The 23,339-nt window shown below is 50.1% G+C and overlaps 1 protein-coding gene across 1 annotated transcript in view; it reads right to left on the bottom strand.

Annotated features, from left to right (window-relative positions):
* The window catches only part of LOC145353751 (rho guanine nucleotide exchange factor 12-like), an 85,990-nt gene that overhangs the window by 3,923 nt on the left and 58,728 nt on the right, over positions 1-23,339 (bottom strand). The window contains exons 9-11 of the mRNA XM_080204525.1: positions 10,386-10,409; positions 3,933-4,038; positions 841-952 (exon numbers count right to left, since the gene is read on the bottom strand). Of these exons, the coding sequence (XP_080060651.1) occupies positions 841-952; positions 3,933-4,038; positions 10,386-10,409 (242 nt within the window). The remainder of the gene's footprint in view (positions 1-840; positions 953-3,932; positions 4,039-10,385; positions 10,410-23,339) is intronic.

The raw sequence follows: 23,339 nt of genomic DNA, 5'->3' as shown, positions 1-23,339 counted from the left end.
TGCTTGACTCCTGCTCTGTCCCATACCGGCCATCGCTCGCTCTTTCACTCACTCCTGCTTTCCTTGGCCAATGCCTGGGTCTTTTCTGTGGAGGGCACCACCATCTAGTGGCAACAGTCCTGTACTGCTGCGGACAATTCTGTAGCTTACAGACACAGGCAGCAGAGGGCAGCAGATGTCTCCACTCCCGCTGACGCTGCCTTGGTGAGATCAGTCCTACTGTAGAATCATTGAATCTCTACAGTGCAGGAGGAGACCATTTGGCCCATCACGTCCTCACCGACTCTCGAACAGAATATCTTACCACAGCCCTCACCCTCATTCTCTCACGTAGCCCCGCACATTTCCCGTGGCTAATCCATTTAACCTACACATCTTTGGACACTAATGGGCAATTTAGCATGGCCAATCCACCTAACTGGCACATTTTTGTTCTGTGGGAGGAAACTGGAGCATCCAGAGGAAGCCCATGCAGCAATGGGGAGAGGGTGCAGACTCCACAGTCACCCTAGGCCAGAATTGAACCTGGGTCACTGGCACTCTCAGGCAGCAGTGCTACCCACAGTGCCATCCAACCCGAACCCCTTCCCCAGTATATAGGATGCCCAATTCCCTCCCCAGTGCAGAAAGTCCCCGATCCCCCCCTCTCCCCAGTGCAGAGGGTCCCCGCTCCTCCCTCCCCAGTGCAGAGGGCCCCCGCTCCTCCCTCCCCAGTGCAGAGGGCCCCCGCTCCTCCCTCCCCAGTGCAGAGGGTCTGTGATCCCCCTCCCCACTCCCCAGGTGGTCCATACTGTCCCTGCCCCCTCACTGCAGAGGATGGATTACACGCCCGCCACTCACTGCTGCTGGCCTCGTTCCGGGGCTGTCGCCTCAGGTCCAAAATGCTGCCAATCCCCTTGCGTTTCTTCTCATCTGCCTTCACTGGCTCACTGTCCTTCTTCGGTGTGGGTCCCTGAACAGCACAGCACAGCAGAGCTCAGTACAGCTCAGCACACAGTCAGTCAGCAAGAACACGTACAAAGAAACAGCACCTAGTGCAGAGTGAACTCCCCCAAGTCGCTCACAGGAATATTCAGGTGGCACAACGCTGACACTGAAACCAACAGGAGACCTTTTAGCATCAGCTCAGTCACTGTTCTCAGGTTTATGGGTCATCTAAAAGGGGGGAGAGGGAGAGAGGGGAGCACAGAGTTTTATGGGGGCAATTCTAGAGCTTAGTTGCTTTCCAACCAGCTAAAGCCATGGATGGCAATGCTGGAGCGATGGAAATCAGAGAAAGCTCAAAGAGCCAAAATCGGAGCATCGCAGAGACAGGGAGGGATGTAGGGGCTGGAGGAGGTTAGAGACAGGGAGGGATGTAGGGGCTGGAGGAGGTTAGAGACAGGGGGGGATGTAGGGGCTGGAGGAGGTTAGAGACGGGGGGGATGTAGGGGCTGGAGGAGGTTAGAGACAGGGGGGGATGTAGGGGCTGGAGGAGGTTAGAGACAGGGAGGGATGTAGGGGCTGGAGGAGGTTAGAGACAGGGAGGGATGTAGGGGCTGGAGGAGGTTCGAGGCAGGGAGGGTTGTAGGGGCTGGAGGAGGTCCGAGGCAGGGAGGGTTGTAGGGGCTGGAGGAGGTTACAGAGACAGGGAGGGTTGTCGGGGCTGGAGGAGGTTACAGAGACAGGGAGGGTTGTAGGGGCTGGAGGAGGTTACAGAGACAGGGAGGGTTGTAGGGGCTGGAGGAGGTTACAGAGACAGGGAGGGTTGTAAGGGCTGGAGGAGGTTACAGAAACTGGGAGGGATGTAAGGACTGGAGAAGGCAGAGATAGGAGGGTTGTAGGGGCTGGAGGAGGTTATAGATAGGGAGGATTGTAGGGGCTGGAGGAGGTTACAGGGACAGGGAGGGTTGTAGGGGCTGGAGGAGGTTAGAGACAGGGAGGGATGTAGGTGCTGGAGGAGGTTAGAGACAGGGAGGGTTGTAGGGGCTGGAGGAGGTTAGTGACAGGGAGGGATGTAGGGGCTGGAGGAGGTTACAGAGATAGGGAGGGTTGTAAGGGCTGGAGGAGGTTACAGAAACTGGGAGGGATGTAAGGACTGGAGAAGGCAGAGATAGGAGGATTGTAGGGGCTGGAGGAGGTTACAGATAGGGAGGATTGTAGGGGCTGGACGGGGTTTGAGATGGGAGGCCATGGTGTGATTTGAACATTGAGAATTTGAACATTGAAATGCTCTTGGACTGGGAAGGCATTGCAGCTCAGGAAGCACACGGCTGTGTTGAAGCCACAAGATGCACAGCAGCAGAGGCTCAGCTGTACTGTTGTTCACACAGGGCAGAATCTGAGACACCAGGCAGAAGTTCAACAGAGTAGACCACGCTGGCGGTAAAAGAAAAGTTGGGGGCGAGAGCTTTGGTGGCAGAATAGCTGAGAGGAGTGATGTTATGGAGGTGAAAGTAGGCGGTCTTGGTAATGGAGATCTTGTGGTAGGAGGGTGATGTCAGGGATGAAGTGTTTGACATGTCGACAGCCTGAGTTTGGGACAAGTTTGGTTCAACCTCTGAATATAGTCAACAGCCAATCAAACTAAATCAAATTAACTGAGGAACAAATTGAAAGGGACAGCCCCCAAACAGGAGGCAACTGCCTGAAACAAAACACAAAGTAGAAAGGAAACTTAAAACATCAAACGGAAATGTGGTTAAAGAGTAGATAACAGGGAGAGGGTTGGTGCCATGATGAAGGGAGGGAGGTTACTGTCGGGATTGGAGACAATGGTGACGCTCTTGGTGATATTAATGCGGGATTGGCTGTTGGGTAGCTTGGCAATGGCGAATCACTGAGCCCCCAGCTCCTCCCATTGGGCGCTGGCTCATTCTCCCTCTCCAACCACAGCTCATCAAAGTGGCCATGCCACCAGTGGGAAAAGAAATGTGATATTCAGCCCAGAGACATCGCAATCCCACCTAATTCCCATTTAGCACCAGGAGCTCCATGATCATGACCCTTGGGTTTGAGGGAGGGGGTGAAGGTGTTTATAGGGGAGGAGGTTTGGTTCATCTCTGCTACAGCGCACTGATCCAACTGGGACAGGGGGTAGGTGGGGGGATTGATCCAGGGCTATGGGAAGAGAGTGGGGCAGTGGGATTAGTGGGATTGACACAGGGCTATGGGGAGGGAATGGGGCAGTGGGATTAGTTTGGAATTGATACAGAGCTATGGGGAGGGAGCGGGTCAGTGGGATTAGTTTGGGATTGACACAGGGCTATGGGATTAGTTTGGGATTGACACAGGGCTATGGGATTAGTTTGGGATTGACACAGGGCTATGGGATTAGTTTGGGATTGACACAGGGCTATGGGATGGGAGTGGGTCAGTGGGATTAGTTTGAGACTCTCACAGAGCTCTGGGTCAAAGCAGCGCTTCCAACTCAATGGAACAGCGGAAATCTTCACCGAACCTGCGAACTACTTCCTGGTCTGATTGAAAGTGCAGACATTCCGGGTTCCACAGGCATCGGCCGCACTCCCAGAGCTCCCTCAGCAAAACCCCTTCAACTGCACCCACCATCACACTGGCTAATTGGCTGTGAAAGCATCACAGGTCTGGAGGACACCCCTCGCCGCAGCCCCCCACCCCTGCAGTGCAGGGTGAGGAGAGACAAAACAATAATACACAGCACAAATTGTGCCTAATGTCACACCCCCTGCCCCCACCCCCATAATGGTTCTGAGGGCAAGGAGACACCTGAACAGGACTTGGAGTGGAGGAGAACAGAAGCTGGCTTTGGCTGACTGCCATGTTAGGGTTGGCAATGATGCCAGTATGCGCTATTCTCAGAACCGCAGTGCCATCTCCTTGAGTGAGCAGGCAGCCTTGGGGGTCTCGGTGCCCCACCAATACCCCCCACACCCACCAGGCAACCCTTGCACCAGGGCCAAACCACCAGTCACCTTTCTGCGCATCAAGAAGTGTCGCTTCTTCTCAAGTATCCGCGGCTCCTTGGTCTTCACCCCCAGGTGCTTCATATACGTCACCACAGCATTGTAGAGGGTGGTGCTGCAGAGGAGCGGGCACAGTCGCAACGAGGAGGAGAGAAAGAACAGAATTCAGTCAGTCAAAGCCCTTAGTCGCTGAGTGTTTTTAGCTGCTGGAAAAGCAGCGTCAGAGCTGCAGTCAATGTGAAATAATTCCGCTTGCCTTCACTGCCCGCAGCCTGAGGGAACCATAGTCAGGTCAATCAGCACCCAGCATTCATCACCTATCAAAACATCAGGCTGCTCGGGATCACACAGCTGTCAACATACACTGGGGGCAGGGTTAGGCACTGCTAATGGAGTAGGGTGGGGAAGCAAAGGCTTTGCAGAAAGGCAGAGGGAGCTTTACTCTATATCTAACCCCGTGCTGTACCTGTCCTGGGAGTGTTTGATGGGAACAGTGCAGAGGGAGCTTTACTCTGTATCTAACCCCGTGCTGTACCTGTCCTGGGAGTGTTTGATGGGAACAGTGCAGAGGGAGCTTTACTCTGTATCTAACGTCGTGCTGTAATGTCCTGGGAGTGTTTGATGGGGACAGTGTAGAGGGAGCTTTACAATGTATCCAACCCCGTGCTGTATCTGTCCTGGGAGTGTTTGATGGAGACAGTGCAGAGGGAGCTTTACTCTGTATCTAACCACGTGCTGTACCTGTCCTGGGGGTGTTTGATGGGGACAGTGTAGAGGGAGCTTTACTCTGTATCTAACCCCGTGCTGTACCTGTCCTGAGAGTGTTTGATGGAGACAGTGTAGAGGGAGCTTTACTCTGTATCTAACCCATGCAGCAGGAGCAGTGATCAGTCTCAATATCTGCTCCTCTCTCCTAATTGGAAGGGATGGGCACCTCTTATAAGTTTCTTTCCTGGCTGGAATTCCTTGGTTTGCCGGGGTTCTTGTGCGGGGGGCCGTCTTCTCGTGGGGTCGAGTGTGGGGTCGGGGCCAGGGGGTTTTGTGGGGTCGGGTTTGTTGTGTGCTGCTGAGCATTGAGGCACTATTGGAGTCGCACTTTGGGAATGGGGCAGGAGTGGGAGCAGGCAGTAAGAAGTTTGGGAATCTGTATAATCTTTGTTTCCCCCGGTGGGATCATCCCCCACCCATTCCCCCTCCCCTGCAATCACAGCGAGCAGCAGCGAGCCATCTGTGGCAAAGCAGCAGTTTATTTGGGAAATTGCTTTCCTGGAAGAAGCCTGGGGCCCCAGGGGACGGGAGCAGAAACACATATTCTCCCACAGCCTTGTCCCATGTGGCTGGTTGGAAGATATGGAGAGAGGCCTGAGTGTGGGAATGTGAATGCTGGACTCTCTGAGATCTCAGTGGTGCTCAGAGAGATGGCAGCAGCATTCAGTTGCTGTGTCCAATGGAATGACTGCCCCTTCCTCAGTCATTCACTCAGACATGGATGATGTTCTCCCTCCCTCCGCCCACCCTTCGGTGGTCTGCCTCGTTCCTTTGCCACTCCATTTGTTTGCCTCTCTCCCCCCTCCCTCTTCCTCCCTGACTATCTGCCTTGCTCGCTCTACTTCTGTCCATCTGCCTCAGTCTCCCTCCCTCCACCGCTCCTTCCATTCCACTCTGCCCACCTCCCCTGCCTATCCCTCTCCCCCTCCACCGCTCCCTCTCTCTCCACCTCTCCCCCTCAGTCAGCGTCTCTCTTGCTCTCCCCCTCCGCATCACTCGCTCCCTCCGCGCCACTCGCTCCCTCTCTCCCTCCGTGTCACTCCCTCTTTCTTCCTGTGTAACTCACTCTCTTTCCCTCCACTCTGTCATTCCCTTTCTTTCTCCCTCTGTATCTCACTCTCTTTCACCCGATGCGTCAATCTTTTCCCTTGTGTCTCATTCTCTCTTTGTCCCTCTGTACATCTCTCTCTCTCTCCCCGTGTTTCAGTCTCTCTGCAAACAGCATGAAAACAGGTCTTTCAGCCAACTGATCCATTGCTGCTCTTCCAATTCCAATTGCCTGCGTTTGGCCCATATCCCTCCAATCCTTTCCATCGATGTACTTATCCAAATGTGTTTTGAATGTTGCTATTGAAGCACTCTCTCTCCCCCTCTCTGCATTTCACTCTCTCTCTCTCCCTCTGCATTTCACTCTCTCTCTCTCCCTCTGCATTTCACTCTCTCTCTCTCCCTCTGCATTTCACTCTCTCTCTCTCCCTCTGCATTTCACTCTCTCTCTCTCCCTCTGCATTTCACTCTCTCTCTCCCCCTCTGCATTTCACTCTCTCTCTCTCTCTCCCCCCCTCGGCATTTCACTCTCTCTCTCTCCCTCTGCATTTCACTCTCTCTCTCTCCCTCTGCATTTCACTCTCTCTCTCCCCCTCTGCATTTCACTCTCTCTCTCTCTCTCCCCCCCTGCATTTCACTCTCTCTCTCTCTCTCCCCCCCTGCATTTCACTCTCTCTCGCTCTCTCCCCCCCTGCATTTCACTCTCTCTCGCTCTCTCCCCCTCTGCATTTCACTCTCTCTCTCTCCCCCTCTGCATTTCACTCTCTCTCGCTCTCTCCCCCTCTGCATTTCACTCTCTCTCGCTCTCTCCCCCTCTGCATTTCACTCTCGCTCTCTCCCCCTCTGCATTTCACTCTCTCTCTCCCCCTCTGCATTTCACTCTCTCTCTCTCCCCCTCTGCATTTCACTCTCTCTCTCTCCCCCTCTGCATTTCACTCTCTCTCTCTCCCCCTCTGCATTTCACTCTCTCTCTCTCCCCCCCTCTGCATTTCACTCTCTCTCTCTCCCCCTCTGCATTTCACTCTCTCTCTCTCCCCCTCTGCATTTCACTCTCTCTCTCTCCCCCTCTGCATTTCACTCTCTCTCTCTCCCCCTCTGCATTTCACTCTCTCTCTCTCCCCCTCTGCATTTCACTCTCTCTCTCTCCCCCTCTGCATTTCACTCTCTCTCTCTCCCCCTCTGCATTTCACTCTCTCTCTCTCCCCCTCTGCATTTCACTCTCTCTCTCTCCCCCTCTGCATTTCACTCTCTCTCTCTCCCCCTCTGCATTTCACTCTCTCTCTCTCCCCCTCTGCATTTCACTCTCTCTCTCTCCCCCTCTGCATTTCACTCTCTCTCTCTCCCCCTCTGCATTTCACTCTCTCTCTCTCCCCCTCTGCATTTCACTCTCTCTCTCTCCCCCTCTGCATTTCACTCTCTCTCTCTCCCCCTCTGCATTTCACTCTCTCTCTCTCCCCCTCTGCATTTCACTCTCTCTCTCTCCCCCTCTGCATTTCACTCTCTCTCTCTCCCCCTCTGCATTTCACTCTCTCTCTCTCCCCCTCTGCATTTCACTCTCTCTCTCTCCCCCTCTGCATTTCACTCTCTCTCTCTCCCCCTCTGCATTTCACTCTCTCTCTCTCCCCCTCTGCATTTCACTCTCTCTCTCTCCCCCTCTGCATTTCACTCTCTCTCTCTCCCCCTCTGCATTTCACTCTCTCTCTCTCCCCCTCTGCATTTCACTCTCTCTCTCTCCCCCTCTGCATTTCACTCTCTCTCTCTCCCCCTCTGCATTTCACTCTCTCTCTCTCCCCCTCTGCATTTCACTCTCTCTCTCTCCCCCTCTGCATTTCACTCTCTCTCTCTCCCCTTCTGCATTTCACTCTCTCTCTCTCCCCCTCTGCATTTCACTCTCTCTCTCTCCCCCCTCTGCATTTCACTCTCTCTCTCTCCCCCCTCTGCATTTCACTCTCTCTCTCTCCCCCCCTCTGCATTTCACTCTCTCTCTCTCCCCCCCTCTGCATTTCACTCTCTCTCTCTCCCCCACTCTGCATTTCACTCTCTCTCTCTCCCCCCCTCTGCATTTCACTCTCTCTCTCTCCCTCTGCATTTCTCTCTCTCTCTCTCTCTCCCTCTGCATTTCACTCTCTCTCTCTCTCCCTCTGCATTTCACTCTCTCTCTCTCCCCCCCTCTGCATTTCACTCTCTCTCTCTCTCCCCCTCTGCATTTCACTCTCTCTCTCCCTCTCTGTTATTTTCTTTCGTAGTCATGATGTGGAGATGCTGGTGTTGGATTGGGGTAAACACAGTAAGAAGTCTCACAACACCAGACTGAACTGTTCATGGCGTTTACTACCAAATAAACCTGTTGGATTTTAACCTGGTGTTGTGAGACTTCTTACTATTTTCTTTCCACAGTTTGTTCTTGCACAGAGATTACATCAGCAAGCTGCAAGCACCTCCCTTTCCCCGCCTCCTTCCTTTCCGTGGTTGACCTCTGATGGTGGATGGAGGGGGGGAGGGGAAGAACACGTCTACAATTAGCCTCCCCTCAAAGAGGAGGGGGGGCGGGGAGTTTCTGTTCGGGGAAACTCAGCTCCGCCCCAGAGTAGCTGGGACTGCCACGCTGGCAGAGTGGGGAGTGCCCAGTGGGCAGCTGGGATAGAAAACAAAAGCAGACACACGTCAATGAATCATGACCTCAGCAGCACTTTCACCCTCAGCTCAGTTGTACAGCCTCCCCCAGCCCAATCTCTCTCTCTCTCTCTGCTCTAATGCTGAATCAAACCTCTCCCATTCACAGAACATCCCTCACGCTACTTACCCCCACCTTCAACCCTAACTGGACTCTTCAGTTTACTGCTCCCTGTCTCCGCACTCACCCACCCCACCCCCCTTGCTAGTACAATCTGGGTGGATGGGGTGGTGGAGGAGAAAAGGGAGGGGTGGGATTTTACCAGACTTGATTATTTCATTCGCCTCTCACTCCCACACCCATTTAACAGAAGATGAGGGTTAAGGGGAGTGCACGCCTGAGAGCGTGTGCGTCAGAGTGCATGCATGAGTGTGTGTTTGTGTGAGAGTGTGCATGAATTTGAGAGTGTGTGAGTGTGATTGTGAGAGTGTATATTTGCACACACCACTCCCCACCAGAGAGGTGGGGCGGGGAGGGGTGTGCGCGCACATGGGCAGGGAGGGGTGTGCGCGCGCGCGCACGTGAGCGGGGAGGGGTGCGCGTGGGTTGGGGAAGCATTCTTTGTGAGTGCTCAGGTGGCGGGAGGAGGGACACATGCACACGACTGGGGGGTAGGGTTGAGTGTGTGTATGGGCTTCCCACGAGCACATAGGGGCATGCCTGGCAGCATGCTCAAACGAGGTGGCCTACTGGTGTGGCAGAGGTTACGTTCATGTATGATGGATGAGGGTGTGTACGCTGCAGTGGCTGGAGTGCGTGTATGGGTATCTGAGTGGTTAGTGGGCTGGTGTTGGCATGTGCACCTAATAGTGGGTTGAATGCAGCATTCGGGGTGTTATTATGAATGTTAGCCCCAGTTGTATGTGTGCAGGCGCAGCTGATTATTTGCTTGTTTGTGCACAGGGATGCAGTCTTGATAGAGAGGTTAGTCTTTCTGTGTGGGAGATCTACGTCTAGTGCAGTTCTCATAGGCAACGATGATTTATGCTGAGATTCAAGGGTTTGCAAAATAGCTCTCCACAACTGGGAGACAGGGTCAGTTGGAATAAATCATTTAATAAATGGGATTTTCAGCATTCAACCCTGGAGGTGGATTCTTGCAACAAGTGGGCACTAACCTCTGCTGTATTGTGTTAATTTGAAGGGCGTTATGTATTGGATGTTGGTTTTGGTTCGAGGTATTCCTCAAGAGTTTTACACTATCGTGATTGTTCTGTTTCTTATTTGTAACTGTTAAAAATTCTTGCTAATTGTCTTATTATACACGGCAACAATATTGTTAATAAAACTTTGTTTTTATAAAAGCTCCTCTTGGGTCTACTGAATCACAGCCGAAGTGAAACCTGTCGTACAACGTTACAGATCAGACGAGCTTCACAGAACAGTGCCCCCAGTGCAAGCCAGCAGATGCAGATTCCAGCCCCAAACCCCAACATTCAACATAAATATAGCACAGAACCAGAAACTGTCGAAAAACACAGTCGGGGACAGAACCCCGCCTGCCCATCGACAGGCACACACTGGTACAGGTGCACACTTGCACAAAAATACGGGTACACTAACACAGGTGTACACATGCAGAGACAGAGTGGCACATGCAGCACATACACACCATACATACCAAAACAACACAAAGATGAAATGACAGACAAAAGGAAGAGGCTCAGACAGCATTACAAGACAGGCAGAGAGAGAGGGAGAGAGAGACGTACAGAGTGTGAGACAGACAGAGAGAGAGAGAGAGAGAGAGAGGGACAGACAGAAAGATCAGAGTGATCAAGAGAGAAACACACACAGACGCGGGGAGAAACAGAGTCTCACAGAGATGCAGAAGAAGACGCACACAGAAAGAGACAGACAGAAAGACACCCACAGTTGCAGGGAGAGACAGAGTCTCAGAAGGTCACACCCACACACACACAGGGAAAATGATAGAGAGAGGAGAGACATAGAAAAACTGCTGATATCCTTACCTTCTCTCGTCGTCTGTATTGGAACTGAAAGAGAAAAACAGAAGGAATTTGGTGAAACAGCAGACATTTAAACTGAGGGGACAGGTCAGAGGAGTCAACTTGACAGAACCAAGCCTCAGCTGTGACCATGGGAAGGAAGGAGGGAGGGAGGTCAAACAGGAAGGAGATAAAGTGTGGATACCATCTCACACTGACACGACCCAGGCTTGAGGCTTTCCTCACTGCCCGCTGGACTAAACAGAGCTGGTGACCAGATACAGACTCACCAATGGAAGATCATCCTGCCAGATTGCCAGTGCTACCGTGTAGTTTGAGGCCTTGGCTGGCTGCTTGTGCATGATCTGAGGGAAGAGTGCTGGGAGAGAGAGTCCGACTCTGTCTTTGAATGCCTGAAGAATGAGTGACTGGCAGGCAAAAAAAAACAACCCCTTTTCTCTCTCGCTGTGCCTTGCAAATGATGCAACAACTTTGCTCCTTTCCCCTCTGGATCTTTTTAAAAGGGTTGGGTTGTTGGGGTTAGGAAGGGGGAGCCGGACAGCCGTGTCCAATCAGGAGGCCCTGGGACCATCAGCCAATAAGCTGTCAGGAAGCTGACTTCATTGATTTTTTTCTCTCTCTTCCACACATTCCCCCCCCACCACCACTCCCCACCGCCCAGCCAGCCCTGAGGGATCAGCATCACAGACTAGCCATTCAATCACCGAGACTATGAAGTCACTCAGCTGGAGTCTCTTACTCCCAAGGAGAAAATCTTCCTCCTGTTTCCTGCTTTTGTGTGTGTGTGTGTGTGTGTGTGTGTGTGTGTGTGTGTGTGTGTGTGTGTGTATGTGTATGTATATGTGTGTGTGAGTGTTTGAGAGTCTGAGAAAACATGCACGCCCGAGAGAGCGCGCGTCTGCCTGTCTCAGAATGCGGGCGCATGTCTCAGAAAGCGCGTGTGTGCGTGTTCATGTCCGAGTGTGTGTACACGTGTCCAACAGTGCGTGCACCTGAAAGAGAGTGTGTACATGTGTCCAACAGTGCGTGCCTGCATGCGTGAGTTTGAGTGTGCGCCTGAGTATGCGCATCTACACCCAAGTGTGCATGTGTAAGCCTGAGAGTGCAAGTATGCGCCTATGTGTGTGTGTGTGTGTCTCAGAGTTTGGATGTGTGTGTATGAGTTTGTGTCTGAGAGTGTGCACGTTGTGAAATTGTGTGAGAGCTGCTCCTTCGCTCACGCTATTTTTGCTCTCTCGCCACCACCTTGCCCCTGCGCACTTCTTCTAAACAACAGCTTTCTCCCTCTCTCTCCCCCTGCACTTAGCCCCGGGTCGGTGCTGAGGGAGTGCCGCGCCGTCAGAGGGTCGGTGCTGAGGGAGCGCCGCGCCGTCAGAGGGTCGGTGCTGAGGGAGCGCCGCGCCGTCAGAGGGTCGGTGCTGAGGGAGCGCCGCGCCGTCAGAGGGTCGGTGCTGAGGGAGCGCCGCGCCGTCAGAGGGTCGGTGCTGAGGGAGCGCCGCGCCGTCAGAGGGTCGGTGCTGAGGGAGCGCCGCGCCGTCAGACGGTCGGTGCTGAGGGAGCGCCGCGCCGTCAGACGGTCGGTGCTGAGGGAGCGCCGCGCCGTCAGACGGTCGGTGCTGAGGGAGCGCCGCGCCGTCAGACGGTCGGTGCTGAGGGAGCGCCGCGCCGTCAGAGGGTCGGTGCTGAGGGAGCGCGGCTGCCGTGTGCGAACTGGCTGCTCAATTTCCTACATGACATGACTGAACACACTTCTCACTGGGGCTTCCTGAGGTGGTGGAAGGAGCTCTCGAAATCCAAAGCTCTCTTTCTTTTGTTACTCTAGTGACTCAGGATGAGTTCAACTGAGATCACCGATGGTCAGTAACCCACCCAGACCAATCAGACTCCAGGTCAGTGAGGGTCAGTAACACACCCAGACCAGTCAGAATCCAGGTCAGCGATGGTCAGTAACACACCCAGACCAGTCAGACACCAGGTCAGCAACACACCCAGACCAGTCAGACACCAGGTCAGCAACACACCCAGACCAGTCAAACACCAGGTCAGCGATGGTCAGTAACACACCCAGACCAGTCAAACACCAGGTCAGCGATGGTCAGTAACACACCCAGACCAGTCAAACACCAGGTCAGCGATGGTCAGTAACACACCCAGACCAGTCAGAATCCAGGTCAGTGAGGGTCAGTAACACACCCAGACCAGTGAGACACCAGGTCAGCGATGGTCAGTAACACACCCAGACCAGTCAGAATCCAGGTTAGTGATGGTCAATTGAGGGTCAGTAACACACCCAGACCAGTCAGAATCCAGGTCAGTGATGGTCAATGAAGGTCAGTAACACACCCAGACCAGTCAGACACCAGGTCAGCGATGGTCAGTAACACACCCAGACCAGTCAGAATCCAGGTCAGTGATGGTCAATGAGGGTCAGTAACACACCCAGACCAGTCAGACACCAGGTCAGTGATGGTCAATGAGGGTCAGTAACACACCCAGACCAGTCAGACACCAGGTCAGTGATGGTCAATGAGGGTCAGTAACACACCCAGACCAGTCAGAATCCAGGTCAGTGATGGTCAATGAGGGTCAGTAACACACCCAGACCAGTCAGACACCAGGTCAGTGATGGTCAATGAGGGTCAGTAACACACCCAGACCAGTCAGAATCCAGGTCAGTGATGGTCAGTGAGGGTCAGTAACACACCCAGACCAGTGAGACACCAGGTCAGTGATGGTCAATGAGGGTCAGTAACACACCCAGACCAGTCAGAATCCAGGTCAGTGAGGGTCAGTAACACACCCAGACCAGTGAGACACCAGGTCAGTGATGGTCAATGAGGGTCAGTAACACACCCAGCCCAGTCAGAATCCAGGTCAGTAACACACCCAGACCAGTTAGACACCAGGTCAGCGATGGTTGATGAGAGTCAGTAACACACCCAGACCAGTTGCATTCCAGGGCAGTGATGGTCAGTAACACCCAGACCAGGCAGACTCCAGGTCCATGAGGGTCAGTAACTCATCCAGACCAGTTGGGATCCAGGTCAGTTTTGAATTATTCGGTCACTAGTGGCAATAACTTGGTGTGAGGCAAAGGCGCAATGGGGGCTTGAAGAACGGACTGTTGCATCTGTGTGGAACGATGAAGACAGTCCATGTTATGGCAGGGATGTTCTCTCTCTGCGATTTAACTGAGCTTCTCCAGATGGAGGCGCTCTGTCATGAAGCTGCGTTTCTCAGCGTGCTGCTGAATGGCTAAGGGTTAGGGGATTTTAACTTTCTGGGGACTTTAACTTTACTCATGTTGATTGGAATTGCTATAGCTCTAGCTCGTTAGAGGGGTCAGTTTTTGTTCAAAGTGTGCAGGAAGGTTTTTTGACTCAGTATGTAGAAAGGCCGACCAGAGGTGAGGCTATATTGGATTTGGTGCTGGGTAATGAGCCAGACCAGGTGCTAGACTTGGAAGTTGGTGTGCATTTTGGGGATAGTGACCACAATTCGATTACGTTCACCTTAGTGATGGAAAGGGATAGGCATGAACCTCGGGTCAGTAGTTTCAGCTGGGGGAAGGGTAATTATGAGGCTATTAGGAGAGAATTAGGAAGCATTGGTTGGACTAGGAGATTACAGGGACTGGGAACGTCCGAGATGTGGAGATTTTTCAAGGAGCAGCTACTGCGGGTCTGTGATAGGTATATCCCTGTCAGGCAAGGAGGATTTGGTAGGCCCAGGGAACCGTGGTGCACTAAAAAAGTTGATTCGTTGGTTAGGAAGAAAAAGGAGGCTTATGTTCGGATGAGGCTTGAGGGCTCAGGTAGTGCATTAGAAAGTTTTAGATTGGCTAGGAGGGAGTTGAAGAGGGAGTTAAGAAGGGCTAAAAGAGGACATGAGATGACTTTGGCTGATAGGATTAAGGAGAACCCTAAGGCATTTTACAGGTATGTCAAGAACAGAAGGTTGGTTAGGGCAAGATTAGGGCCAGTTACAGACAGTAGAGGGAAGTTGTGTGTGGAACCGGAGGAGATTGGAGAGGCGTTGAACCAATATTTCTCTTCGGTGTTCACGCAAAGGGACATGAATGTAGCTGAGGAGGACACTGGGGTGCAGGGGTGTAAAATAGATAGTATTGCAATTGATACGGGGGATGTGCTGGATATTCTAGAGGGTTTGAAAATAGATAAGTCCCCTGGTCCGGATGGGATTTACCCTAGGATTCTCTGGGAGGCAAGAGAGGTGATTGCGGAGCCTCTGGCTCTGATCTTCAGGTCGTCGTTGGTCTCTGGTATAGTACCGGAAGATTGGAGGACAGCAAATGTTGTCCCATTGTTTAAGAAGGGGAGCAGAGACTTCCCTGGGAATTATAGACCGGTGAGTCTTACTTCTGTGGTGGGTAAGGTTTTGGAAAGGATTATTAGAGACAGGATTTATAGTTATTTGGAGAGTAATGAATTGATTAGAGACAGTCAGCATGGTTTTGTAGCGGGTAGGTCGTGCCTTACTAACCTTATCGAGTTCTTTGAGAAAGTGACCAAAGAGGTGGATAGGGGTAAGGCAGTTGACGTGGTGTATATGGATTTTAGTAAGGCGTTTGATAAGGTTCACCATGGTAGGCTTCTGCAGAAAATGCAGATGTATGGGATTGGGGGTGATCTAGGTAATTGGATCAGGAATTGGCTAGCAGATAGGAGACAGAGGGTGGTGGTTGATGGTAAATATTCGTCATGGAGTTCGGTTACGAGTGGTGTGCCTCAGGGATCTGTTTTGGGGCCACTGCTGTTTGTAATTTTTATTAATGATCTGGATGAGGGTATAGTTGGGTGGATTAGTAAGTTTGCTGATGACACCAAAGTCGGAGGTGTGGTAGATTGTGAGGAAGGGTGTCATAGTTTGCAGGGTGACTTAGAAAGGTTGCAGAGCTGGGCCGCGAGGTGGCGGATGGAGTTTTAATGTGGAGAAGTGTGAGGTAATTCATTTCGGTAGGAATAACAGATGTGTTGAGTATAGGGCTAACGGGAGGACTTTGAATAGTGTGGAGGAGCAGAGGGATCTAGGTGTATGTGTACATAGATCCCTGAAAGTTGGGAATCAAGTAGATAAGGTTGTTAAGAAGGCATACGGTGTCTTGGCGTTTATTGGTAGGGGGATTGAATTTAGGAGTTGCAGCGTCATGATGCAACTGTACACAACTCTGGTGCGGCCGCACTTGGAGTATTGTGTGCAGTTCTGGTCCCCACATTACAGGAAGGATGTAGAGGCTTTGGAGAGGGTGCAGAGGAGGTTTACCAGGATGTTGCCTGGTATGGAGAGGAGATCCTATGAGGAGAGACTGAGAGATTTGGGGTTGTTTTCACTGGAAAGAAGGCAGCTAAGAGGGGACCTTATTGAAACATATAAGATGATTAGAGGTTTAGACAGGGTGGATAGTGATAGCCTTTTTCCTAGGATGGGGAAAGCTAGCACGAGGGGGCACAGCTTTAAATTAAGGGGGGGTAGTTATAGGACGGATGTCAGGGGTAGGTTCTTTACCCAGAGGGTGGTGAGGGACTGGAATGCCCTGCCAGCTGCAGTTGTAAATGCGCCTAGTTTGGGGGCGTTTAAGAGATCTGTGGATAGGGTTATGGACGAAATGGGATTGGTTTAGATTAGTGGGTTAGTGTTGTTTTTTTTTAAAAGCTGGTCGGCGCAACATCGTGGGCCGAAGGGCCTGTTCTGCGCTGTAATGTTCTATGTTCTATGATTGTACAGACAGCAAGGCGAGTCGAACCCATTTGCAGACTTGCTTCCAATGACCCCGAGGATTTCCCTGCTCAATGTGCACTCCAGGGTGCACACAAGATGAAGGCTGATGGAGGACTTGTTTCTTAAAGCACTAAGCACTCTCGCACCCACCACAATTATAATCAGCAGCTTCTCCACAATCTGATCCACCCTTTGAACAAAGGGCAGCTGTCATCTCCATCCAGAGCCCTGCCAAGTGTTGAAAAACCAACCACAAGTAGAAATAGTCTGTCAACTTTTTAGAAGAGTTACTCTCCATGATTTCTACAGTGAGTTTGCAGATTGGGAAAGGAACCAGACTCACAGCTTGGCTCATTTCATGCAGACTTTACTCTATATCTGACCTGGGAGTGTTTGATGGGGACAGTGTAGAGGGAGCTTTTTCTGTATCTAATCTTGTGCTGTACCTGTCCTGGGAGTGTTTGATGGGGACAGTGTAGAGGGAGCTTTTTCTGTATCTAACCCTGTGCTCTGCCTACGCTGGGAGTGTTTGACATTTAGTTAAGCATCTGCTGCACTAACATGCCTCTTTCTCATTAGAGTCGAGACTTCCCCAGTGGTCTTGTGTAATAATAGGAAACAGGTTTACAGTTATCAGCAGGACGCTGAACCTTGCATCATTTCTGAAAATCTCAGACAGCTTGTGAAGTGGTGCTGCTGGTCTCAGAGGGCAGCCAATCAGAATGCTTCACCGGCCCTGTTACTGGGCAGACTGCCACGTCTGTGAAAGGCTGGCAAGAACAGAAAAAAATCTGGTTTAGCGGATGGGGTCAGTTTCCAGGCCAACATATCGAAAACTGGAGCCAAAGGCTGAGTTAATGTGGTTTGCAGTTGGTGGAATTTGTGCTGAAAATCCCACGATCTGTTACACTGTCTTTTCCTGTCATTCGGCGATTGGCCCAGCCATGTCACACCAGGCCCGTACCGCAGGCTAACTCTGCCACACCAGGCCCTAGCCCAGGCTAACTCTGCAACACTAGGCCCGTAGCCCAGACTAACTCTGCCCACCTGCGGGTATCCCTATCCCTGAGCACCTCACAGGCAGCGCAGCACACTTCTCACCTCTCGTTACCAAGGAAGCCAGGCCGCACACAGCAAGATCCCACAAACAGCAACATGATATGCAACCGGACAATAATTTTCTGAAGCGTTTATTGGTCAAAAGGTAAACGTTGACCTGGCGCTCCCCCTCCCAGAACCTCACAGCACAGGAGAAGGCCATTCAGCCCATTGTGCCTATGCCAGCCCTTTGAAAGAGCTATTCAATTCATCCCATACCCCTGTGCTTTCCCTCTCACCCTTCAAATTTGATCTTTCCAAGCATTTGTCCGATTCCCCATTTGAATATTTCTAATTGTTGAAGAGTGTTATAGAAAACATCTTCCTATTTGAATGTATAGACACATCATCAACAGGGAGGGTATGACATGCAGGAATGACTGACGTGAGTTGTTGTGGGTTTAGTCTTACCACGATGGGGTACTGAGGGGAGGCAATGACATAGTGGTATTGTCGTTAGACTGTTAATCCAGAAACTCAGCTGATGTTCAGGGACCCGAGTTCAAATCACGCCATGGCAGATGGTCAAATTTGAATTCAATAAAAAAAATCTGAATTAAGAATCTACTGATGACCGTGAAACCATTGTCAATTGTCAGAAAAACCTATCTGGTTCACTAATGTTTTTTAGGTAAGGAAATCTTTAAGACTGTCTTTACCTGGTCTGGCACAGATGTGACTCCAGAGCCACAGCAATGTGGCTGACTCTAAACTGCCCACTGCAATGGCCCAGCGACCCACTCAGTTTCAAGGGCAACTAGGGATGGGTAATAAATGCTGGCCCAGCCAATGCTGCCCATGTCCCAAAATGAAAATATAAGAATTAAGATGGAGATGGACTCAGGATCCTCTGCATCTGTAATTAGTAAGGAGACCTACAGGAAGTCTTGGGGTCTTAAGTGGTCGTCAGCCCTTATTCAGGCAGGGATCCAACACACGCCAGAGGCGGAGATGATTGCTTGGGGCATTAGAGGTGGACATTGCATGCAACAACCAAGAAACAAGAGCATGACTCAGTGGTAAAAGGGTAAGGGTGTAGTTCATTATGGATGTCATTCAGAAATGTCCTGAGGTTTTGAAAGAGGAACTGGGTACATTGCGTGGCATGACAGGCAATTTGTTCATAGATCCTCAGGCTACTCCTCGCTTGTTCAAACCCAGGCCAACATCCGATACCATGAAAGGGAAAATGGAGGAAGAGTTAGAGCAGCTGCAGAGGCCTGAAATCATTGAGTCCATTCAGTTCTCTCATTGGGCAGCTCCAATTGTTACTGTTCTTTAAAGTGATGGCGCTGTGTGCACATGGGGGATTACAAAGTCACCACTAATCAGACCTCCAAGCTGGACACTTATCCTTTGCTGCGGGTGCAAGATCTGGTTTTCAACCCTTGCAGGAGCAAAACTTGACATGAGCCAGGTCTAATAGCAGCTTTTGTTGGAGGAGAATGCAAAACAGTACATCACAATCAGCACTCACAAAGGTTTGTTCAAATACAATCTGGGTTTTGGAGTGCCCTTCAACTGGTGATCTTTCAGAGGATAATGGACAACCTGTTGCAGGGATTCTTCATGTAGCAGCTTATTTGGATAGTATCCTGGTCATAGGAAAATCAGAGAAGGGGCACCTCAGCAACCTGGATCAGACGTTAGAGTTTCTCGGAGATAGCACTGTGCTGGAGCCGTAGCAAGTGCACCTAATCGTCAGTCTAGATCAGTGGTTCCCAGCTGGGAACCAATGATCTAGACTGATGATCAGGCCATTCCCATCTTCTGGTTGAGCTGACACACATAAGAGGATTCCCCACCTTGTTCTCCATGTTAGGCCACCAAACATACAACCTGGCTCGACTTTTCATTCGGGAGGCACCCGACTGAGCTTCATGAACTTCATCCAAGGCTTGTGAACAACCAGGGGATGGGCTGAACCACTCTGGATCCCGCAAGGATACAACCATCCTGCGCACACTCATCTTCCTGCTTTGCTTGCGGCCTCAGTTCATCATTCTTTCAGCACCTTTGAAAGGTCTGACAGAAACCTCCCGCAGTAACTCACCATGACCTGAGCTCGGACACACTACAGAGGCTTTGAGCTTCCTTGGTAGCTCTGATTTTGTCTTTCATCAGGGACAGACCCTACACTGTGATTTTGTGACCCAATAATTCCATACTCTATGCCTGGAAGGTGCACTTGCTACGGCTCCGGCACAGCACTGTCTCTGAGAAACTCTAACGTCTGATCCAGGTTGCTGAGGTGCTCCTTCTCTGATTTCCCTATGACCAGGATACCATCCAAATAAGCTGCTACATGAAGAATCCCTGCAACAGGTTGTCCATTATCCTCTAAAGATCGCTAGTTGAAGGGCACTCCAAAACCCAGATGGTATTTGAACAAACCTTTGTGAGTGCTGATTGTGATGTACTGTTTTGAGTCCTCCTCCAACAAAAGCTGCTATTAGACTTGGCTCATGTCAAGTTTTGGGATCGTTTTGCTCCTGCAAGGGTTGAAAACCAGATCTTGCACCCGCAGCAAAGGATAAGTGTCCAGCTTGGAGGTCTGATTAGTGGTGACTTTGTAATCCCCCATGTGCACACAGCACCATCACTTTAAAGAACAGTAACAATTGGAGCTGCCCAATGAGAGAACTGAATGGACTCAATGATTTCAGGCCTCTGCAACTGCTCTAACTCTTCCTCCATTTTCCCTTTCATGGTATAGGATGTTGGCCTGGGTTTGAACAAGCGAGGAGTAGCCTGAAGATCTATGAACAAATTGCCTGTAATGCCACGCAATGCACCCAGTTCCTCTTTCAAAACCTCAGGACATTTCTGAATGACATCCACTTGTAATGTGCTTAACCTCACCCTTGTTCAATGGAACTTTACTGAGCCAGTCACGCCCTAGTGAACTAGACCCTTTTACCAAGCTCTTGTTTCTTGGCTGTTACATGCAATGTCCACCTCTAATGCCCCAAGCGATGGTCTCTGCCTCTTATGTAGAGGCCCCCCCCCCACCGACCCTGCAAGAAATGGTTCAGAATCATTTAAAAGTCATGTAATTAAATTGAAAGTAACATTTATATTCAACTCTATGGTCAGCATCTCCAATGAAACCAGGAAAGAGGTTGATGTTTTACACTGATCACACCCACATGCATGGCCAACGGGACTTGGAGCTGAAGACAAAGTCCCCAAACAAAAATTCAGAAAGGGCGTTTGGTGGCACCATGGTTAGCACTGCTGTCTCACAGCACCAGGGACCTGGGTTCAATTCCCAGCTTAGGTCACTGTCTGGTGTAGAGTCTGCACATTCTCCCCGTGTCTGCGTGGGTTTCCCCCCAGTGCTCCGGATTCCTCCCACAGTCCGAATGGTTAGGTGCATTGGCCAGGCTAAATTCTCCCTCAGTGTACCCGAACAGGTGCCGGAGTATGGCAACAGGAGGATTTTCACAATAACTTCACTGCAGTGTTAATGTAAGCCTACTTGTGACTCATACATAAACTTTACCAATACTTCCATAACCCTGGGAGAAGTGAGAGACAGAGGTAAAAAATGGCCTCTGCTTTTCTGAAAAATCACAACATTGAACCCATGCCAATAACAATGATCTGTAGTTACTTTTAGCTAATACACAGATATGAGATTAGGATTATTCTGAGACTCCTGTCCTACACTTCAGCTCTCTCGTTTATGATTACCGTTACCACTTCTTTCTCACACTTCATTTTTCTTCCTAACTTAATAGTACACAAATAATAACACAAAACCAAAATACTGCAGATGCTGGAAATCTGACACAAGACAGCTCGTGGAAAAGCTCAGATAATCGGGCAGCATCTGTGGAGAGAAACAGTCAACATTCATGTTGACGACTGTTTTAAAATATCTTTCACAAACTGTATAAATTACTTGCGAACTGCATTGTGATGGACATCAAGGTTCCCTTTATACAATTCATAATTTATAATGTATTACTTCCAGTTTTCCAAGTCAATTGCCCAGGTTTTGAGATCGCTGGAACTGAAGCTATCGCAGAAACTTAATATCAAAATATAGAAAATAGGAGGAGGCTGTTCGGCCTTTCCAGCCTGCTCTGGCATTCATCATGCTCATGGTGATCAGTCAACTCAAAAACCTGACCCCCATATCAGTTGATCCCCTTCACCCTCTAGTTCTGGACACTCCCCACAATCGGGAACTTCTTTCCTGCATCTACTCAGTCCAGTCTCATTAGAATTTTATGGGTTTCTATGAGATCCCCCCTCCTCATTCTTCTGAAATCCAGCAAACACAATCCTGACTCAATCTCTCCACATACATGAGACCTGCCATTCCAGGAATCAACCTGGCAAACCTTCGCTGTACCTCCTCTAAAGCAAGATCATCCTTTCTCAGATAAGGAGACCAAAAGTGCACACAATATTCAAGGTGTGGCCTCACCAAGATCCTGTATAATTGAGGCAAGGCACCCCTGCTCCTGTACTCGAATCCTCTTGCTCTGAAGGCCATCATACCATTTGCCTTTTTTATTGCCTGCTACACCTGCATGCTTACCTTCAGTGACTGGGGCACGAGGACACCAAGGTCTCGTTGCACATTCCCCTCTCCTTACTTGGCCAGAGAGTTATCTGTCTTCCTGTTTTTGCTACCAGTACTCAGCATTATTATGGAGAAATCAGATTTTTGGCACCCACAAATGCACAGTAAAACCGGAAAACCCGGGTTTCCCGATTTGTTCCAGATTCGTTGCTCTCGTCGCTGTTCTCCCTGACAATGAGGGCTGAAAAAAATCTTTAGCTAGAGGGCAGTTCAGAGAAAATAGGTGTGCCTCAATTTTTTTTTAAAATGTAGCATGGAGGTGTGCCAAGACATATAAAAAGGTGAGGAACCACTGGTCTAGACTTCATGTGGATTTTGAAGGTCCTTTTATGGGTCATATGTTTCTAGTCATTGTGGATGTGAATTCTAAGTGATTAGAAATAATGCCATGAGCAACCTTGCAGCTCCCATTACAATAAAGTCATTCTGGGCGTGCATTCTAAGTGGTTAGAAGAACAGGCCATGAGCAACTTTATAGCAGTACAGTTGCTAGCATTGCTGCCTCACAGCGCCAGGGGTGTGGGTTCGATTCTCAGCTTGGGTCATTGTTTCTGTGGAGTTTGCACATTCTCCCTGTATCTGCGTGGGTTTCCTCCGGATGCTCCAGTTTCTTCCCACAGTCTGAAAGATGTGCTGATTAGATGTATTAACCCAAACAGGCGCAGGAGTGTGGCAACTAGAGGAATTTCACAGGAACTTCATTGCAGTGTTAATATATGCCTTTATTATTGCGACTAATAAATGAACTTTACTTTAGCTCCCATTACAATAGAGAAGCTACGTTAAGTTTTTGCAACTCATAGTTGACCATTTCTCTGGTTCCTGATAACAGTTTAGCATTTGCGAGTGATTTGTTCCAAGAGTTTGTACAAAGGAATGGAATATGCCATTTGCTCACTGCACCTTTTCAGCAGCTTCGATGGTTCAGCAGAGTGAGTGATACCTTGTGAAACAAGCTCTCATGCTTCTTATTCCAGTATTGTATCATGCCATAAACAACAACAACAGAACTCTCACCAGCTGAATTACTGATGGGTAAGAAACATAGAAACTCGAAGCAGGAGTAGGCCATTCGGCCCTTCGAGCCTGCTTCGCCATTTATCTTGATCGTGGCTGATCATCAAATTGCGTATCTTGATCCCCCTTCCTCCAAGCCAAGATTTCAGTCCATTGTAACTACGGAATCACCAGTGGTACTGCACAGATCACACTGTCGTTATCACTTATCACTGACAGGTAAGTTGATATATGAATTTCATCATGTTTCTGTTCTTAAAGGGGATTCAAATTAAGGGGGTCGGGGAGCATTACTGTAAACTTCTTCCTATTTAAATTAAATTTAGTGGGTATGAACATGCGTGAGTGACATCTTCAGTAACATGGGTTTAATCTTACCACGGGGGACCTGTGTGCTAGCTGCCTCCAGTTCAGGGTTCAAATTATACTGTATTTCAATAGTTTTATAAGTAAAGATTCAACATCACAACTTACTTGTCTGTTTTTTTTTTGTGGCCAAGTTGCCA

This window comes from Carcharhinus amblyrhynchos, chromosome 16 (assembly GCF_965287045.1).
Source record: "Carcharhinus amblyrhynchos chromosome 16, sCarAmb.v2.hapA, whole genome shotgun sequence".
Classification (NCBI taxonomy): domain Eukaryota; kingdom Metazoa; phylum Chordata; class Chondrichthyes; order Carcharhiniformes; family Carcharhinidae; genus Carcharhinus; species Carcharhinus amblyrhynchos.
Note: the sequence above shows the minus strand (reverse complement) of the source record. Positions and strands in the feature narration are given on the sequence as shown.